Source organism: Adiantum capillus-veneris, chromosome 27, assembly GCF_014529385.1.
Source record: "Adiantum capillus-veneris isolate H3 chromosome 27, ASM1452938v2, whole genome shotgun sequence".
NCBI classification, from domain to species: domain Eukaryota; kingdom Viridiplantae; phylum Streptophyta; class Polypodiopsida; order Polypodiales; family Pteridaceae; genus Adiantum; species Adiantum capillus-veneris.
In genome coordinates, this window is record NC_140957.1 from 87780817 (window position 1) to 87801870 (window position 21054).

A 21054-nucleotide genomic window follows, 5' to 3' on the forward strand; every position below is an offset into this window, starting at 1 on the left:
TCTCCGTGACACCAATGCTCCAACAAATAGAAAAACATATCCAGATGTGGATCTCCAACTATTTACACAAGCCACATAATCCTCATCCGTGTAACCCACAATGGATGCATCACTATTCTCAAAACATACGCACTTGTCTTTCGTAACTTTCAAACATCTCAAGATGTACTTCACTGCTTCCTAGTGCTATTTGCCATGAATTTGCTAACCACTCCCACTGCAAAAGCAATGTCCGATCTCGTGGCTACTATTGCGTACATTAGATACCAACTGCAAAGAATATGGCAACTTGGCCATTTCTACTTTCTTAGCGTCAAACTTGGGAGCATCATTCTTGCTAAATTTTGCATATACCTACATTGGGGTACTCAATGTAGCCTTCCCCCCTACATATGAATACCTTGCAAGACCTTGTGGATATACATGTCCTGAGATAAGTCCAGTATTCCACGTTTTCTATCCCTCTTGATACACGTACCAAGAAAACGACTTGCATTTCCCAAATCCTTCATAGCAAACTATATGCTAAGTTACTTCTTCAAGATGACAATCTCATCTTTAGACTTCCCAGCAACGAGCATATCATCAATATAAAGCATCAATATCATAAGTGGCATGAGCGTAATTGGTCTCTAATGAGAGAACTCTTCACATAGTGCTTGCTTGGTTAGCAACTTGAGGAGGCCTTCTTTCCAAGAGGAGGGTAATTGATGCTGCTTCCAGGCCGTATTCATCATCATCAACATTGGCAACTTTGAGTCATCCCAGAAAGACAAGAAGAACTCCAAAGTAAGACCATCCCAACCAGGATACCAGTAGTCTAGTCAAGCACGATATGTAGATCGAGCATTATGTTGAAATGTGAAGCCCGGATCATCCACATGCAAAAGAGGCCACAAATCCAATGCTTGACAATCGAGCATAAAGTGGTCCCGTGATTGACGTTCCACAGGAAGCATGTGAGAGTGACCAATAGTGTTATTCGCAGACTTGGCACATTATTAAAATCCCCACAAAGAAATGTATTGGAATGCCGACAATATGAGGAAAGAGCATTTCAGAGCCGTGCCCTATCAGCAGAAGCCGTGAAAGCATACATGCCGCCAAATTCAAAGACTTCCCCATTAACAATACATTGAACAACCATCCATCTTCCATCTAGGTCATTGAAAGCCAAAATCAGGAGTAGCTCATGTCTAACAAGCATAAACACTCCAGCGAAACCTGCAGACCTTGCGTAGGCAATCCAATAACCTTTTCATAAAAAAAGTTTTTGAATCCAAGTTTTCTAGCTCAAGTTATGAGTAAAAAAATGATATACTATCAACCTGTCCTAAACTGAGCAACTTGCCTCTCTGGCTTGTGGTGCTCAACCCCTTGCCACCTTGATACGTGAGCTCTATGTGCCAATCTCACAATGCCTCCATAGCCATGGAAGCTACGAGCTTCGATTCATTGCCGAGGTAGCCGATGTGAAGCTTGTTGGGAAGAAGAAAACTCTGGGAGAGAAGTAGCACCACAACTTTTGGCTCTGTTACCACTTGAAGAGTGCGTGGTGTATGCGGAGTGAGAGAGAGAATAACAAACATAGAATGTTGGGGGAGCTCTTAGTGAGGATTGGAATACCTCACTACTCCTTATTGTTCTATATGATCAAACGAATAGATAAGGTTAGTATGATCAGTATGATGAGTGTCCGACCACAGTTGCGGTGAACCCTAACATTTGTGAATTTAAACAAGGGTGCATAAGGGTTAGGACAACAAAGGGCCATACGCTACATGGGATGTTGATATAAATAGAGTCATGAAATGACTATAGGACATTGAAGATTTTATCTTAAGCAAGATTCCACCATATCTAGAGAAAAGTTTTCCACACATCAGACCACATTTCTAAAATAAAAAAACATTGTTGTAGGTTGCATGTTGGGACTTGAAATTTTTATTCGGACACCCTTTTCCCCTTAGTAACTTACATTGATATTATTTTGATATAGGTATTGTTATTATTTAATCACTTCAGGATTCCACTATGATGTAGATACCAAAAAATGGTCCCCTTGCCTATTGGAATGGAGAGTTCTTTGTGCTTCTGTCGTGCAAGGCACATATCAAAGATAGAGGGAGGAAGAAAGCTCTTTTCTTGAGAAATGATTCTCCTATTAGATGAAAGGATTGGTCAAACACTAGTCCCCTCTTGCAATAATGACTTACAAAGGGGTACTATGTGTGGAAGGCCTTGTTAAATTTTCACTTGTTCAAGGCTTCTAGGGTTTTTAAAGATTTTTGCACAAAAAGCTAGGTGTTAGCTCACTATGTTTTAGGCACACAAGCAAAAGATCATATAATTGATATGACGGCCACTACAATAGGATGTTTATAATAAGTCAAAAAACAGAAACTCAGAAAACAAATCTCTTAGGGATGGTGCTTGGTAAGCTTCCTCAAACATCCGACAACTCCTTTTCTTCCAAACAACCAAGTAAAATCAGCCCTAACCTTATTCCAAGCCTCAATGAGGACACCTATGTGGTCACCTAGCAAGAAGTATTTCCAGGAGAGAGGCTTGTTAACTACATGCAGGAGTGGGGCTAGGATGGGCTTTTAAGAGGACAATTTATAAACAGGTGGGGGAGAGTCACCACATCTCTATTGCATATGGAGGAAATTCCTGAAGAGAGATTGGCTTTGGTGAGTTTGTCTCATGTTTATACAGCTTTAGGTAAAATGAGCCACCACAACACAGATTTCTTTGGGGGGATCATAGGGCTCCGTACCTGTTTCAAATTTAAACATCCATTGCTTCTTACCACTTTTTGTTGAGCTTCACATGAAAAGGGGGGTGGTGGAGCTTGAGTCCACACTCAGAAATGAAGGCAAAACTGAATAGACCACTAGCACCTTCCTTGTTTTAATCAATTCATTTCAAGATTCCCTCGGTTCATTGCCAACCCTTGTATGGACGACATCCAAAAACCACCAAGTTGGATCTGAACTCGAATAGAGGCACTCAAAACTCATCCTGGTACATTGACCATCTCACCAATTGAGTTTGGCTACCCTAGAATCGCCCGCATATAATAAAAAAAGATAGTCTTTCCCAGCTCCCCCTTCTAGAGCAGCTATGTGCACGGCCCTTAATCCCTGCCCAAGTTATCTCCTCTGTCCACGATCCTTAACACTTGCTCGAGCCCCGACACCTTGCGTCCCTTCCTCACCTAATGCCTTTACCTTCATTCGCATCAAGTGAGATTCTCATTTTTTTCTGACTTTTTTGCAGCCGGTACCCCCTAGCCCCCTTTAATATTCTCTCTCCCCAAATGTCCATGTGTGCTCCCCTCTACTGGCGCAGCTCCCTCGCCTCGCGCCTCCTAGCCAGCCTCGCTGTGTGACTGCCTCCCCCCTTTCCAGGTCGACCTCTGAGCCCTCCCCAGTCCAGACAGAGACCTGCAAAGAAACCCTTACATGCCTCCCCCCTTCACCTGCAGCGCTAGCCACCTGCAACTCCAGCGCTGAGGCTGAGAGAGAGAGAGAGAGAGAGAGAGAGAGAGAGAGAGAGAGAGAGAGAGAGAGAGAGAGAGAGAGGTTCGCTTGAGCTGACCCTATTCGATACTCATCTGTCGACCACACATACACACACACACACACACACACACACACACACACACACACACACACACACACACACACACACACACACACACACACACACAACCCGCCTTGGCTTGTGCCCCTCAACTGCAGACCATCGCCCATTCGTGGCTTAAAAACCTTGGAGAGCTGCCGCCCACCGCCCTTCAGAGGTTTCGACAGGCTTCCACATAGAGAGAGAGAGAGAGAGAGAGAGAGAGAGAGAGAGAGAGAGAGAGAGAGAGAGAGAGAGAGAGAGAGAGAGAGAGAGAGAGAGAGAGAGAGAGAGAGAGAGAGAGAGAGAGAGAGAGAGAGAGAGAGAGAGAGAGCACCATCCAATGCCTTTCTAAAAGGCTTCTCGAAGAGCAGCTAGGCATCTCAAAAAGATTCTCCATTTGCAATTTTTCATAACGACCAGACATATCCCCTACTGGTTCCACTACTGAGATTGATGCACTAGTGCCTAATGGCAGCTTGGTACTTTTATTCATTTGTTCAACAGATGTCCCCGAATCTCATCCCGGGGTCACATCTCTGGAATTGAGTTCCTCCACCCTCTAAAGGCAATAGGAGAAATTGAACACAGACAAACACGACGACAATTGCCGTTGATCTTCCCTCGTAACCAAAACACCAAGCATGCGACCTTAAGTTAATAAGGAAAAAGTTTTTAAATCTCTACGTGCCATCTGCTCTTGTGTCCGTCGCCCTGTAAAAAGCAGCCGATGCATCTGCTTTTTCATACGTTGCTGCCACGTCAACATTTTGCAATTTGCATCGCTTTTCCCAAGCAGTCCGTACGACAGTGCCACGTCATCATTTCAACGCAAAACCCGGCGACTGCTGCCACATCAGCCTTTCATGGGACGGGAGTGTGTGTGTGTACATTGGACAACCAAGTGTGTACAGTGGGCCACGTCACCAATTTGTGACATCTGACACCAAAAGTTTGATGGAAATCAACGGTTTGATGGTCAATGTTTCGATCTTTGGTAAGAACACATACAAAGTATCCTTTTCTTAAAGGATTGTGAAAATGCATTGGAAGAGAATAAGCCGCAAGATTTGTTTGACTTGGAGTGGGCCAGGCTGAATAACAAGGCCATGGCCTACATCAAAATCGCTATCAATGATGACATTTTGATGGACATCAAGCATTTGGACACTGCTTATGCTATATGGCAAAAGCTAAAGTCCAATTATGAGAACACCACGCCTGTGAACCAGGTGCATTTGATATCAGTTGGTGAATATGCAACTTGATGACTCAAAGTCAGCTTCTGAGCATTTGAGTGCTTGTGCATGCGCCTGTTGCGTCGTCAACGCTTGCTTATTCTCTTTTGGGATCTCATTTGATTCTCCTTATTTTTTGATTTTTATACCTGGGTATCCCCTATAGTGGTTCTATTAAAGCCTACTGGGTACCCCCTATAGTGGTTCCTTCCTACTACTACTACTCGCTCTACTTTAAAAAAAATTCAAATTCTCATAAGATTCCCCTCCCACACCATTACGTGCCCCCTAACCTGCACAACGCTCTCCCGCCTTCCTTCTACGCTCTCCTCCTAATCTCCACCCTGACGACGGCCCTCTCCATCTTCTCCCCTACACTATGGCTATGGAGCATTTCACAGAGCGAAAGAGATTAGAGAGAACCTCCTCTTCTTGTGTGGTTCACTGCCTACACGTGACTCCTTCATCTTAATTGTCTACGGTTATGGGTGTTATGGTGCAGCTCGCACACACGTGCGCTCGGGCGTGCACGCGCGCACACACACAGAGAGAGAGAGAGAGAGAGAGAGAGAGAGAGAGAGGGGGAGAGTACCTCCTCTCCCCTGTGCATATGAGAAAGGCCTTCCCTTTCTATTCGTTGGCACGTGTGCTGTCGCCATGCATGTGAGAGAGAGAGAGACTCGAGTTCGACGCACCGTCGCCCTTCTCTTCCACTCTCTTAAGCATCTCATTTGATTCACCCCCCTTTTCAATTAAAAAGTGCTCTCCGGTTCAACTGTATTGAAGGTCCCAAAACCAAACAGACATTTTGGCATGAGCTTCCCGCGTTCTCGCATTGCTACGCGCGTCCTTCGAGCCCTGCTTTCAGACAAAGATTCTGCATGCTATCAGGTAACGCGTTCATTGCCCACCTATCAAATCACGAGACTTCATTGATGATTGATAGACACCTCAACTTTGATTTACATGGGTCACCATTGCAGATTATACGAGCAAGTTGTGCAGAGAGTCCTGCACGGAAGCGTCTTTTCTCGTATTGGCGACTTCTTCCATCCGCCCAGGTACTCCGTGCATTTATTATCTTCAAGAAGACAGCATATTTTTCACCTCCGTTTGTAGTCCATAGTTGGTCACAGGTTATTCCTCCCCTAATCCTGCACACAAACAAGTCACACGCTAAAACAAAATAAGGGATAGACCTCTTACGCACCTGGCCACGAGAGAACCTAACTTGCTCACCCTAGTGCACACAAGACATTTTACAAGCCAAATGTGCATATGAGGCAAGTAGATCCTGATACTCAAGGTCTAGATCTTTGTGTATTTGTAACAGGCTTGGACACTCCAGGTGAGAAATCAATAGCAACACAAACAAAAACATTAAAATCACTGAACTTTACACACACACACACCCAGAGAGAGAGAGAGAGAGAGAGAGAGAGAGAGAGAGAGAGAGGGACGCGGCTGAGTTCCGCTCCCAAAAGCACTGGCCCCAAAGATTGGCGTCCCTTTCGGTATTTCTTTATTCATTGATCACAACAAGGTGCAACTCTCGATGGTCCTCTGCTCTCAGACTCTGCGTCCAGATGCTCTGCACAGTGAGCCCCAAGGGCTCTTATAAACTTTACAAGGGATGCCCAAAAGCAGAGCCCCAACAGTATTAGGTTCAAAAACACTTTTACCCAAAAGCTGTGGTCTCTCATGCTAGCACCAAAAGCTGCCAACATAAATCGCGGGAATCCGTACACGCTTGCCACATCAACATGTCAATGTGATTTATGAAAATCTCTTCCAAAGGTTAAGCTTTTGTCTTTTAGGGTTTCAGACCCTTGGCCGGTGCTTTATAAGTTCTCTTAGTTGATCAATTTAGTTTCTCTTGTCTACTTGGCCATCCTCTTCCAGTTGGTCAGCCACATCATCACTTTATGACATTTCCCCCTCTTGAAAGAATTGTAATCGCCCTCGATTACACTTGCAAAAATAGCCAAAGGACATTTTTTTTTTTTCCTTTAGACACTGACTCTATATACTCATGCACCAAACTCGACCAATCTAGCATGTCTACAAAGACATCAACCATTGATCAATCTATTTTTGTCAAGGGTCTTAGATACTAATCTTGATCATTGTAACCATTTAGCAATCACATCTAGACCACATTGATCTTTTAATGGATGTCCTTCATCTACTAAATCGGGTTACTATCATATTCATATCTTTTCATTTCACATTTCAATCAAGCAAACTATGCCCATGACCATCCGGGATCCTCAAGACAGTACATCCATATAGAATGCAATTCACAAATCACACATTCAAATCATGTTCACTACTTCCATCGAGATATTGGATCACAATCAATCAACGTGTTTAGCAATCACATCTAGATCTATGTGAAATCTCCATAGATGTCTTGATTGACTAATTCTTATTACTATCATGTCCATCTCATCTCTGTGGAATCACAAGACTGAAATGCTGTAGCCATTTCATCTTTCAAACATGCACTCAAACACTACTTACATGAGAGAGCACAAGTATATCAAATTCATTTCGGGAATTCCTAGTTCGAAGTACTTATTTCATAAAATCATCCAACAGAATATTGTCAGCCCCATCAATATCCTTGAAATTAAAAGAAAGTCCGTGACTTTATTCCATCTAGGTAATCTGTGACAAAGGAGCGGAGTAACTCCTCTCTTGTCCAATCCAGTCTGCACCAGATTCAACCCGCTGATCTTTGGGAACTCTTGGAATAGTCGAAGCTAGACAAAAAGCTTCAAGGTAAAGTTCCAAATATGAGGAGTATCTGCTAGAATCTCCTCCTCACCCACTTCGCATCCAATGCCGGATAGTTCTTAACTAAGAACCACCGTTCACTTTACCTTTCTCTTTCCTTTCCATGTGAGCCACGTAGGCTCGGGGGACGGGAAGCTATTGGAACATTCTAGATTATGGAAGCGTAGACCTTAAAAGTTCCCTTCAAAAGTGTGTGGAGGCGAGGGGAGGTGGCCCATATCGCACCATCTTCCAAGGAGTGCCCATGTCGCCGCACCAGCATTGCAGCCTGCCCACTCACAACTCACTGTCAAAGCTTCCTCCTGGAATACCCGTCAGCCCTGAGTGGCACGTACTGAATGGCAATTACTACGCGCAAAACTATAGAATAGGAAGGCGAGTTTGTACCGTCATCATCTTGACGAGAGAGAGAGAGAGAGAGAGAGAGAGAGAGAGAGAGAGAGAGAGAGAGAGAGAGAGAGAGAGAGAGAGAGAGAGAGAGAGAGAGATTTGACGGCTTCCAAGGGGAGGTAGGGATGCTATTCACAGAAGATTTCACAAATTAAATGAAATTTGTGTTCCTGAAATCCCCAAGATATCATCTACTAGGTTTTGTCTCCTTTTAAAGGCTCCTTTAAAATTAGTGAAGAAGCACAAGCAATAGATCCGGAGATGGCAAGCAAGCAAGCAAACAATCAAGGATGCAGACCCTTTCTGCATGTTTCATGTATCCAGAAGAAGAAAGGGCAGCTATCATTGGGTTAATTTTAAGATAGGAGATGTTGTGTGGGCTAAATGTACTAGAGTGTCCAAAGATTTTTTTGGCCCACAAAGGTTGTGGATCCCACGAAGGATGTTCTAAAGTCACAACACAGAGTGGGCATGTTTTCCTTAAAGCTGAGCTAATCTTCTTGCTTGCTTGAGGACACAAAATGCATCCAAGGCAACGAGGTCCAGCAAGACTTGCAGAATCTTCATCAAAATCACCTCTTTTAAAGAAGGATCTATAACCTTGAACTCACAATTTGTGATTGCCTCGACCAAGCAATCTGCAGCATGTATAGTTTTAGCATCAAACACCTCAAAGCTCCTTTTTGGTTGTGGTTTTTGTTTACGAAAGGGAAGAGGAGCAGGTAGGGCATTCAGGATGCTTGCTAACGCTAGGTCCCCTGTTCTGTAGAGCATGCTTCTTATTGTTGGCATGGCGGAATTACAATGTATCCCTCCCTGACATTCATCCTCCCATCATGCGCATCTGCCTCAAGTGACACCATTCAACAGAGGAGTTGGCAGAACATCCTCATGGCACTACATGTCCTCAAGGCCTCCATGTTCTTGATCATCAAATGCCTGCAAATCTTGCCTTGGAGTACATGGAGCACACCTAGCGGTATGAGTGCAATAAAGATGTGACTTGGTGTGGAAGCCGAGTTAGCACTTACAATCTTGGTGCTGAGCTCATATGGAGTCACTCAATGAAACCATAGGACATCAATGATGTTTGTACCAATTTCTTTGCACTTTAACTTCTTTACACTATTGCCACTAGTGCAAATGTGCACCTTGCGTGTTGCAACAATGTGGAACTCTCCTCTGCATCTGACCACGTGGTCAACTTTTACATGAATCTCACATACTTTATAAAGAGAGTTTGTTTAGCCGAAGTACGACACTGCCTTCACTTATTACTTCTCTTTCCTCCATGTGGTGAGATGGCATGCCTATAGAGTTCTTATCAATGAGCCTACCTTGGATGAACATAAATTTGAGGATGTGCTAAGTAGGTGCTTTCTCGATCATGGCATACAATAATAAATATGATGTCATCATCTTTTGTCATCCCCTTTAATGATCTTGACATCTCTAAAGATTTAAGTTGGTCTTCTTCCAAATTGTCTCAAACAGGCTCCTCTCGACTTTGTGAAGATGCCTTCACAAGTATTGTGCAATTATTTGCTCGAAAATTGGCTTCGCTCGGTTTTCTTTGCTCATTGATTGGAAATCCTCCTGAGTGCCTGCCAGTTTTCTTTTATATTAACTTAGCAAATTTGCCCTACCCAGTTTCCCAACAAAGTCACTTAATAATAATAAGTGAAAAATGGATATATAGGGGAAATGGGTGTAAAATGCTCATGATGGTTACTGAATGTCATTCTGATGATCATGCTGTGTGTAACCAGAGGATATGCAACTACTCTGAGTGCCTGGACATGCACGGCTTGCGCACAGGCTCACAAAGGTGCCAGAACACTTCCTAAGCTGACCTGAACCCTGGACCTGAAGCAACTTGTCTACATGCACATAGGGTTATATGTGCACGTGACATCCTCTCTCCTGAAAGGTGTTATCTTTGTCAGATTCTCTGCGAGTATGTAATCTAGGGTTCTTTATGGCTTATGTCCTCCAAGATAGAGTGATAGAGACGGGAGCGCGCCTGTTGCGCGATGGATGAAGGGAGGGAGTGCCTAATAAGTCCGGGGTCGGGGCACAAAGATTCTTTCACAATAACCTGCGTGTGCTTCAAAAAGGATCGGATCCTCCGTAGAAGAAGAATCTTTTTGAGCTCTGATGCCACTGTAACAGGCTTGGACCCTCCAAGCGAGAAATCAATAGCAACACAAACAAGAGAGTCGACATGGCATGGCTGAGTTCCTTGCCCAGAAGCATTGGCCCAAAAGACTGGCGTCCCGTTGATATTTCTTTATTTATTGATCACAACAAGCCTACAAGGTACAACTCCAGATGGTCCTCTGCTCTCAAACTGTGTCTAGATGCTCTGCAGAGTGAGGCCCCAAGGGCTCTTATAAACTTTACAAGGGATGCTCAAAAGCAGAGCACCAAAATAATTAGGTTCAAAAGCACTTTCACCCAAAAGCTCTAGTCTCTCATGCTAGCGCCAAAAGTTGCCAGTGTAAATCGCAGAGATCCATATAGGCCTGCCACATCAGCATCCGTACGATCTGCCACGTCAGCATGTCAACCCGATTTACGAAAATCCCTTCCAAAGTTGAAGCTTCTATCTTTTAAGGTTTGGAGCCCTCGGCCGGTGCTTCACAAGTTCTCTTAGTTGATCGGTTCAGTTTCTCTTGTCCACTCGGCCATTCTCTTCCAGTTGGTCATGCCACGTCATCACTTTGTGACAGTATCCGACACAGATCTTCGTTCATCAAAATAGAGAGAAGAAATTCAGAGAGATTCAATGGGTTCTCGATTCTTCTCTTCCCTTGAGTTCGTGAAGCCCTGTCACGTGACACATCCAACCCTATGTGTTTGTGGACAAGCTACAACACGACCAGGGTTCAGTCAGTCCAGTCAGTCTAGATTAGAGGTGATCTGGCACTTTTGTGAGTCTATTCGTAGACCGTGCATGCCCAGTCACTTAGTATCGATGCATATCCTCTGGTTGCACACAGCATGATCATCAGTATTTCCATCAGAATCCATTAGAATTAGTTAGGAGATTTTTCTAGTGCGTTTAGCCTATTTTTCCTATTTTTGACATTTTTCACTTATTAATTTAAGTGACTTTCCATCAAAAGTGGGTAGGGCAATTTGGGTAAGAAAATATATAAGCAAACCAAAGTTAGCACTAAATGGCAGAAGAGGCAACAGGAGCCAAGCTCAGCAGGCAACTTTTCACAAGAACCTTGGTGGACTTTCCCCTCCAAGCAGCAGATTCCCTCACCTAGCGTTTTTGCACAGCATCCCCAGCCTGGTGTTTTTGCATCAGATCTGCATCGCCAACAGTACCCTGCACCTAGCATTTTTGCAAGGCAGCACCTAGCGTTTTTGCAAGGACCAACCACTGCTAGCGTTTTTGATCATCAGATCCCCTAGCGTTTTTGGATTTCAGCAGCAGATTAAGACCGGCAATATTCACCCAAAGTGTAGCAGATTCAGCCCGGTATAGACCTCAGTTTTTAGCCTTGAAGATCCTCAGTTTTCAGCCCTAAACCTGCAGATTTTCAGCGTCAAAGACCCACCGAAAACAGCCCCCAAATCAGTGTTTTTGGCTCAGTCGCAGATTTCAGCCCATAGCGTTTTTGGACAGCAGTAGAAAGATTGCAGATTTCAGCCCTTAGGTCGGTTTCGTCATCACCATCATCATCGTCGACATAGCCTACACTTGCATCAGTCTCATGCATTCCATTTGTACTAGATTGTGCAATCATAAGTAGACCACTCTCGCCGACGAGAGTGGGGCCTTCGAAGGAGGGTTTTACAACGTCTCTGGTGTCGTATTCTCTTGTCTATCTATCTCTCAGTCTCATACACTTGCACACACAGTGTCCATTCACTTTGTTTGTGATCATAGCATTCTCTCATTAAGAACGGAAGGCTCTACCTTCCATAAGAACAAAAGGGAACCTTGAGCACAGTTCGGAGCACTTATCTTGAGCAAAGCGCAAACATTCATTCCGTTGCACCTAACATTGGTATCAGAGCTTTGGTAGTGTTCTGTATCACTCAAGGAAAGAACCAAAAGAACGACATAAATTTTTTTGCTTGTTGAAATCACACAAACCCAAGTTCGCTTGGGCGTGTCGATTCCTAATCGTGTTTTTTGAAGAGTGACAGGAATCCCAAGAAAGAAGGGCTTGTCCAGCCTCCCCTTGTGTCTCTTTTCACTTATTGAGAGCGGACCGTGCACTTAGCGGCCGGCCAATCGATGTGAGGTGGGAAAAAGAAACCTTGGCGTGAGCGCAAGGCTGCCAAGGGGTGCGCCCGCAGAAAGGAGTAGAACTCGAATGAAGAGAAGATCCTTCTCAAACACGGTTTGCGAAAGAAAACCTCAAGAACCTCAAGAACCCAAGAACCACGACCCCCAAGAACCCAAGTTCCTTGTGAACTTAAGAACCCAAGACCCACACGAAACCACAAGAACCCACGACTTCAGTGGATGGTCATCTTGAGCAAAGCACAAACATTCATTCCGCTGCACACATCCAACCCTATGTGTCCGTGGACAAGCTACAACACGACCAGGGTTCAGTTAGTCCAGTCAGTCTAGATTAGAAGTGATCTAGCACTTTTGTGAGTCTATTCGTAGACCGTGCATGCCCAGTCACTTAGTATAGATGCATATCCTCTGGTTGCACATATCATGATCATCAGTATTTCCATCAGAATCCATTAGAATTAGTTAGTAGATTTTTCCAGTGCATTTAGCCTATTTTCCCTATTTTTGACATATTTCACTTATTAATTTAAGTGACTTTCCAACAAAAGTAGGTAGGGCAATTTGGGTAAGAAAATATATAAGCAAACCAAAGTTAGCACTAAATGGCAGAAGAGGCAACAGGACCCAAGCTTAGCAGGCAACTTTTCACAAGAACCTTGGTGGACTTTCCCCTCCAAGCAGCAGATTCCCTCACCTAGCGTTTTTGCACAGCATCCCTAGCCTGGCGTTTTTGCATCAGATCTGCATCGCCAACAGTATCCCGCACCTAGCGTTTTTGCAAGGATCAACAACTGCTAGCGTTTTTGATCATCAGATCCCCTGGCGTTTTTGGATTTCAGCAGCAGATTAAGACCGGCAATATTCACCTAAAGTGTAGCAGATTCAGCCCGGTAAAGACCTCAGTTTTCAGCCTTGAAGATCCTCAGTTTTTAGCCCTAAACCTGCAAATTTTCAGCGTCAAAGACCCACCGAAAACAGCCCCCAAATCATCGTTTTTGGCTCAGTCGCAGATTTCAGCCCATAGCGTTTTTGGACAGCAGTAGAAAGATTGCAGATTTCAGCCCTTAGGTCGGTTTTGTCATCACCGTCGTCATCGCCGACATAGCCTAGACTTGCATCAGTCCCATGCATTCCATTTGTACCAGATTGTGCAATCATAAGTAGACCACTCTTGCCGACGAGAGTGGGGCCTTCGGAGGAGAGTTTTACGTCTCTGGTGTCGTATTCTCTTCTCTATCTATCTCTCAGTCTCATACACTTACATGCACAGTGTCCATTCACTTTGTTTGTGATCATAGCATTCTCTCATTAAGAACGGAAGGCTCTACCTTCCATAATAACAAAAAGGAACCTTGAGCACAGTTCGGAGCACTCATCTTGAGCAAAGCGCAAACATTCATTCCGTTGCACCTAACAAGCCGAAGCATGTTGAGAGCTTTGCTACCAATGTTAGGTGCAGTGGAATTGTTTTAAGAACTCAAAATTAGTACTTTGCACAAACACATGGTTCCATTACTTCACTCAAGAGAAATTGAACACAATGTGAGAGAGAGAGAGAGAGAGAGAGAGAGAGAGAGAGAGAGAGAGAGAGAACACTAACTCTGGACGGGGGCCCAAATCCCCTTCCAATGGCCCCCCTCTCTATCTCTAGAGAGGTATTTGCTTTAGATTGCACAAATGCTGATACAATAGATCTAGATGCTGAAGGGATCTTGCTATTGATGCTTGGATCTGGGAGGCTACGGGGCTGAAAATGCAAAACGCTAGGAAATTGGTACGGGATCTGCTAAGTGACAAGGCTATGGGCTGATCTGCTATTGCTGATGTTGAGGGTGCTGATGATGGCAACAATGATGGTGCTGAAATCTGAATATGCTGGCTGATGTGCAAGATTCGGGCTGAATCTGAAAACGCTAGGCTGATCTGCTGACTATGCTGGAACTTGTTGTCGCTAGGGTTGATTTGGTAATGGGTGGCTGGGAATTGCAAAAACGCTAGGCTGATCTGGGGATCTGGAAATGCCAGAGGCTGAATGTGCAAAAACGCCATGGATGCTGATGGTAATGATGGGCTGGCTGCCCATAGGGTGTTGTGACTTCTGATGCTCCAAGGGTGACCCCTAGGGTCACTTATATATGTGACTAATGCTGGGTTGGACAAAGCTTCAGAAAAAGCCCACGAATTGGTAAATTAATGCTTCGCATGCAGTGAACTACCTAGGCCAAGTACTAATGCTACTGTATGGGAACACTCCTCGGACCCCAATGCCTACACCTAGCAGACATAGCTGTGCTCTTGTGCAATCAGAGGGTATGAAGCTATTGTGCCTGGGCATGCATGTCGGTCCTGCTTACAGGCTCACAAGGTGCAGGAGCACTTCCTAGGCTGCTCTAAACCCTATAAATAGGAGTCAGCTTGTCCACATGCACAAAGGGAATCTGCAAGGCAAGGGCTGAAAAAGTTGGTGGAGGCCAAAACACTAGAGATTGGTGCTGGCTGCCCATGCGAGGGGTACTAGGTTCTGATGATGCAAGGGAGAGCCCCAAGCTCAGATGTATGCTTCTAAAGTGAGGTCGAGCATTGCAACAGCTCCCATGATTTCACTTATTAAAGGATTCACTTATTCTTAAATGACCGAAGTGCTTGTTGACATGCCTAAGTGGCTTTATGAATGCTTCATCCAAGATGGTATGTGTCACAAGTTAGTTACGTGGCATACACAATAGACAAAAGGGGGTTAGGGTTTTTTTGTCACAACCAGTGACGTGGCATGCCCGGATACACCCACATTGGCTGGTAGCAAGCCCGTGAAACGCGGAAACAATGCTGACGTGGCAGTCCCGGATTTTCCGACGCAAAACGCAGAGACAGGGTGGCGTGGCATAGCGTACGGATTCCCTGTTTTTGCGCAGCTGATGACGTGGCAAAGCGTACGGAAAAGCTGATTTCACGTTGGCTGAGTTTACTGGCAGCTTTTGGCTTAGTTGCTTCATTTTCAAGAGCTTTTAAAAGAGATTGCTTTTGGGGCTTTGCTTTTGGGCATCCCTTGTAACTTATAAATAAGTGGACAGGGCCCTCACTTCTCAGAGCATTTGGACGCAGAGTCTGAGAGTGAGAACCCTCCCACTCGCTTGTACTTTGAACACAGATTAATGCAAAAAGAAATACCGAAAGGGGCGCCAGTCTTTGGGGCCAATATCTCTAGGCACGGAACTCCATCGGGCTGTGTCGAATCATGTGTGAATTGTGAACTATTTTGAAGTGAATCTCTGTTGTGTCGCGGTAGAATCTTGACTTGGAGTGTCCAAGTTTGTTATAGTGGTATTAGAGTGCGACCGATTTCTCTTCTATTGGGAAATCCGATCCTTTTCTCGCGACACTTATGGATTCCAACAAAGAACAATTGACTTCCTTTGCATCTGGGGATGCAGGAAGAGATCACGAAGAAGATTCGCATGAAGAGTACGACCCACCTCGGCCTACTCAGGCAGAGATTGAAGAGATGGAACGTCGACAATTGGTTGATGATGCGACATAGATGATGATCAACATTGCAAAGGATCCGAAATCTGCAAAATTTTTGACCCAGACATCCTTCGACGAGCTGCACACCCAGTGGCAGAAGGCCACAGAGCCACCCCTCAAACCGGCACTCAAGAAACCTCCTACTCCGAGGATGTTTATAGAGCAAGAGTTGGAAGAGGTGGTTGATACACGGATTACTCAGCTTTTTGACGCGAACAACAAAGCCAAAAAGCACGACAAAAAGCAGAAGAAAGGAACTGACTTCTCGGGTTATTTGGGTTTTCTATCTACTTTTGCCTCGGCAAGAAAGCAGAAGAAGCCTGTGCGATTTGAAGGAGTATCCAGTTCTTTTTCTTCTTCTTCTTCTTTTGACAGTTCTTCTAGCTCTTCTGACTCGAGCGAAGAAGACAGGAAAGGGAAAAAGCGAAGCAAAAAGCGAAGCTTCGAAAAGGGCAAGAAAAAGGCAAAGAAGCCTAAGTTTCGCCCAGTTTCTAACAGTTCTACAGAGGACTTGTCTTCAGATAGTTCGGACTTCGACGATCACAAATTTTACGCAAAGAACAAGCATTTCTATAAAGCCAACCAGTATGACTTCCTCGAAGATAAAAGCAAAGAAAGTTCGAGAATTTAAAGAAGGTGGACAGCGAATTAAGTTTGACACTTTTTCTGGATTCCGAGATGCTTCGAGGGCTTTGGCCTTCATACAACAGTTTGATATAGCTTTCTCTGGAGGGCATTACTCAGAGCACTCCAAGATTTGGAGGGCTACCTCTTTCTTCAAGGGAAATGCTCGAACATGGTGGTCCACCCTGCTATTGAACAAGGAAGCGCCAGTTAAATGGCTGAAATTTAAAAGGCTTTTTATTTCTTCTTGGTTGACTCGGGAGTACGAACGAGATATACGAATTGCTTGGAATCATCTTCGGATGACCAAGAGAGATTCGTTGGACGCATATTGCGAGAGATTTTGGAGCTCTTTTGTACGAGCTTCCTCATTAAGAACTCGTTTAAAGAACAGATTGAGCGGATTTGCTGTGGACTTCCTACAGAGATCTGAGATCACTGCTTAGAACAAAAGTCAGATTCTATTCAAGAATTGATGGGTCATGCGAAACGGGGTTTTGCCATACATTTAGGCAATCTGACTTACCCCATAGATGAGATCATGACTCAGAGAACGGAACAGATTTCTTATAATGAAAGTAGAAAGACGAAGAGCTCCCAAGAAAAGAAAGATAAGGATTCACGACCCCGGCTCACTCTTCGGGTGTCACGTGACACATCCCAACCCTATGTGTCCGTGGACAAGCTACACCACAGCAGGGTTCTCGTCAGTCAAGTCAATTTAGATTATCAGTGATCTGGCACTTTTGTGAGTCTATTCGTAGACCGTGCATGCCCAGTCACTTAGCATAGATGCATATCCTCCGGTTGCACACAATATCATCATCAGTATTCCCTTCAGGATCCATCAGATTCAGTCAGGGGAATTTTCCAATGCATTTAGCCTATTTTCATATTATTGGTTATTTTCACTTATTGTTTTTAAGTGACTTTCCAACAAAAGTAGGTAGGGCAATTTTGCTAAGTTAATATATAAGCAAACCCAAGTTAGCACTTTCTGGCAGAAGAGGCAGCAGGAGCTTCCCGCTCAATAGGCAACTTCTCAGCAGTACCCCCCCTCATGACCCCCTAGCGCCAACCTTCCCCCATCCCTGGCGTTTGTGCATCTTCACCTCAGCCCCTGGCATTCTCACTCACAGTAGATCCTCGCCATCAAGCACCCTTCCTTAGCGTTTTGCTCACCAACGATCTTCCCCAAATCAGCGTTTTTACTAACGCTAGGAATTGCAGCAGATCAGCGTTTTTTTGGAGCATATAGCCCAGCGTTTTTGGCAAGGAAAGGACAGCATCAGGGTTTTTGATATTCAGCCCAAACCAGCAGCAGAGACTCGCAGTTTTCAGCCTATGACACCGTAGTAGATCACCCCCAAGTTGGTTGCGCCATAAAAACGCAGCCAAAACAGTCATTTTCAGCCACCGTAACAGTCCCGAAAATCAGCAGTCAGAAGACCACAGATTTCAGCCATCAAGTCGTCGTCATCATCACCGTCGTCGTCATCGGCATAGCCCCATTGCATCAGTCCATTGCATTCGCACTGTACACCTTTGTGCAATCAAAGTAGATCACTCTCGCCGACGAGAGTGGGGCCTTCAGAGGAAGGTTTTACAACCTCTCGGGTGTCGTATCTCTTCTCTCTCCTTCTCTCAGTCTCATTCACTTGCACGCACAATATCCACTCACTTTGTTCGTGATCATAGCACTCTCCATAAGACGGAAAGCTCTCTTTCCCTAAGAACTAAAAGGAACCTTGAGAAATAAAGATCACTAATCTTGAGAAAATACAACATTCATTCCGCTGCACCTAACATTGGTATCAGAGCTTTGGAAGTGTTCTGCATTACTCAAGGAAAGAACCACAAGAACCACAATATTTTTTTTTGCTTGTTGCGATCGCACGAACCCAAGTTTACTTGGGCGTGGCGATTCCTAATCGTGTTTTGTTGAAGAGTGACAGGAATCCCAAGAAAGAAGGGCTTGTCCAGCCTCCCCTTGTGTCTCTTTTCACTCATTGAGAGCGGACCGTGCACTTAGCGGCCGGCCAATCGACGTGAGGTGGGAAAAAGCAACCTTGGTGTGAGCGCAAGGCCGCCAAGGGGTGTGCCCGCAGAAAAGGGTAGAACTCGGGTGAAGAGAAGATCCTTCTCAACGCGATTTGTAAGGGAAAGAAAACCTCAAGAACCCCACGAACCCAAGACCCTCAAGACTCAAGAACCTCAAGAACCCAAGATTCTCACGAATCAGGGACCTCAAGAACCTCAAGAACCCAAGTTCCTTGCGAGCTTAAGACCCCAAGATCATAGTGCATGGTCGTCACCCGAAGCGGAATGGATACTTGGCATACAGGTGATGAGCATGAGAGAGGCGTCGAAGACTCATCCCCACCCGGAGATGATTTCTTCAACCCTCCCCCTTCGCCATCTACGCCACTAAGTGCACCAGACCCTATGGAGGCAATGATGAAGCAGATGATGGCCATGATGGATAGACATGAAGACAAGCGCCTTGCTTTAGAACGCGAGCGCGATGCAAGAAAAGAAAGAAAAGAATTAAGGAAGGAGGAAGCGGCAGCAAGAAACGCGACATTGGAGGCCGATCGTGCCGCTCATAGATTGGCTTTGGAGACCGAGTGTGAAGCTCGACGAGAGCTACGCACTCAAGAATTGCTTGCCCAAGTCCTAGCCTCGAAGACTGAACCACCCAAAGATCGTGGGAGTTCGTCAAGTGGCGCAAGCCACGATGCGGATTCACACAATCCTGTCACAAAAAAGTTGAGTTTTAGTAAGTACGACGGTAAGATGGATACTACTGTTATGCATTCTTGCTTGCATCAATTTAATGCTTATTTTGCGACAACTAAGAAAACAGGCACTAGCAAAGTTTTGACGGCAGCTATGTACCTTGCCGGTGATGCCATTAATTGGTACCAGGCATGGCAAGAGGCACAGCTAGCTGCACACGTAGAGGCAGCCGACGATTTTACGCCCCTCTTTTAGTTGGGCTGATTTCCAAGACAAGCTCAAGGCGCGGTTTATGCCACCTGAGTACCTTGCACGATTGAAGGACGATTGGCGAGCTCTCAAGCGAAACGGTATGCCGGTTATGTATTTCTCTAATCGTGTTTTGCAGCTCGGCACTCAATTACGCAAATCGGATGCGAAGCGCAAGGAGGCATTTCTTTACGGATTGGACGAGTATATCAAGTATGATGTCGAGTTACTCGATCCAATCGATCTCAACAAAGCGGTAGCAATTGCTCTCGCCCACGAGATGAAGCACAACAAAGGAAAGCCTAAGGAGAACAAGACTTCCACAAGTACCTCACAGACTTCTCAGAACCCTTAGAACGGTAAGAACGGTAAGAATGATAACTCTTCTAACCAATCTTCCAACAGTATCTCATCAAAGAATTCTTCCAATGAATCTAAGGGTAAGGCTAACACAACTGTTAAACCTAAGCTTACTCCAGATGAAAAGGTGGCACAAGGAATTGTAGGAGGATACATCACGTCGGAAGAACAAAGCACTTATTCTAAGAAAGGTCGTTGTTTTCATTGTCACATTAAGGGTCACATAAAAAGAACATGTCCTAAGCTTGAATCGAATGAATCTAAAGAACCCACAGCACCCACTACATCTGTCAATGCAATGAATGATAACACGATTGTGCCCAAAGTTTTTCAAGACCCTCCCATTGATGATTCTCTCATTAAATGTTATGGTCGTACGTTGGGGCACCGTTTTGTCATATTGTTTGACCCAGGTAGTATGCATGATGTGATCAGTTCCTCTCTTGTTGAGAGAGCCCGCCTCGAGGTTAGTCCGAGATCTCCTATCGAGGTCTCTGGCTTTCGTCTCGGTATGGATGCTCTCATCACAGAGGAATGCCTTGATGTGTTGTTTGCAATTCAACAGACTGCTTTCACTAGAAGATTTGTTGTTTCTCCTCTATTAGGATGTGATATGATTTTAGGCATTCGATGGTTTCGTGATAATGATGCTCTCATGAAATTTTCGGCTAACACTATAACCCTCAATGCCGACAGTGATTCTCCTATTGTCATTCATGGAGAGGACATTGCTCTTTCTCCATCTCTCATTGCTACTATGCAGAACAAGGTTGAAAGGATTCGGAATAAGGAATCTCTTTTTCTCCACAGCATGACACACAGGATTTGCATGATCATGAGAAGCATGATGATTTGAAGGATAATGATTTGCATGATGATTTGGATGAAAATGACAAGCATGATGAATTGCATGAAGAAGACGTGATTGTTAACAAGGATGATGTGTTAGTTGATGCTTTTTCTAGCGAAGCTAACCTCGTTGTAGATTCGATCAATCACCAAGAATTGATCTTGGCTTTCGAGTCGAGGTCCACAGATCTCCCACAAGAAGATTCAATAGATCCCGAAGAAGTGATCTTGGCTCTCGAGCCTTGGTCCACAGAACCCTCACAGGAAGTATTATGTGTTCGTATGATTGATACGCACGCATTATTCGAGTGTTTCATTCGTGACGGTTTCCTGTATTTTAGTCAACATCGTTATGTGATCCCTTTTACTAGGCATGACATATTG

The 21054-nt window shown here is 44.7% G+C and overlaps 1 protein-coding gene across 4 annotated transcripts in view; it reads left to right on the forward strand.

Moving 5' to 3' along the window:
• The first annotated feature begins 5538 nt into the window (after positions 1-5538).
• LOC147422345 (UMP-CMP kinase 3-like) overlaps positions 5539-21054 on the forward strand; it is a 94554-nt gene continuing 79038 nt past the window's right edge. For 2 of the 4 annotated variants that reach the window (XM_086502546.1, XM_086502547.1), the window contains exons 1-2: positions 5600-5756; positions 5849-5926. In XM_086502546.1, coding sequence (XP_086358672.1) covers positions 5747-5756; positions 5849-5926 — 88 coding nt within the window. In that variant the 5' untranslated portion in view covers positions 5600-5746. Of the gene's footprint in view, positions 5757-5848; positions 5927-21054 lie in introns of all 4 variants that reach the window. The other 2 variants (XM_086502544.1, XM_086502545.1) reach the window with 2 other exon arrangements.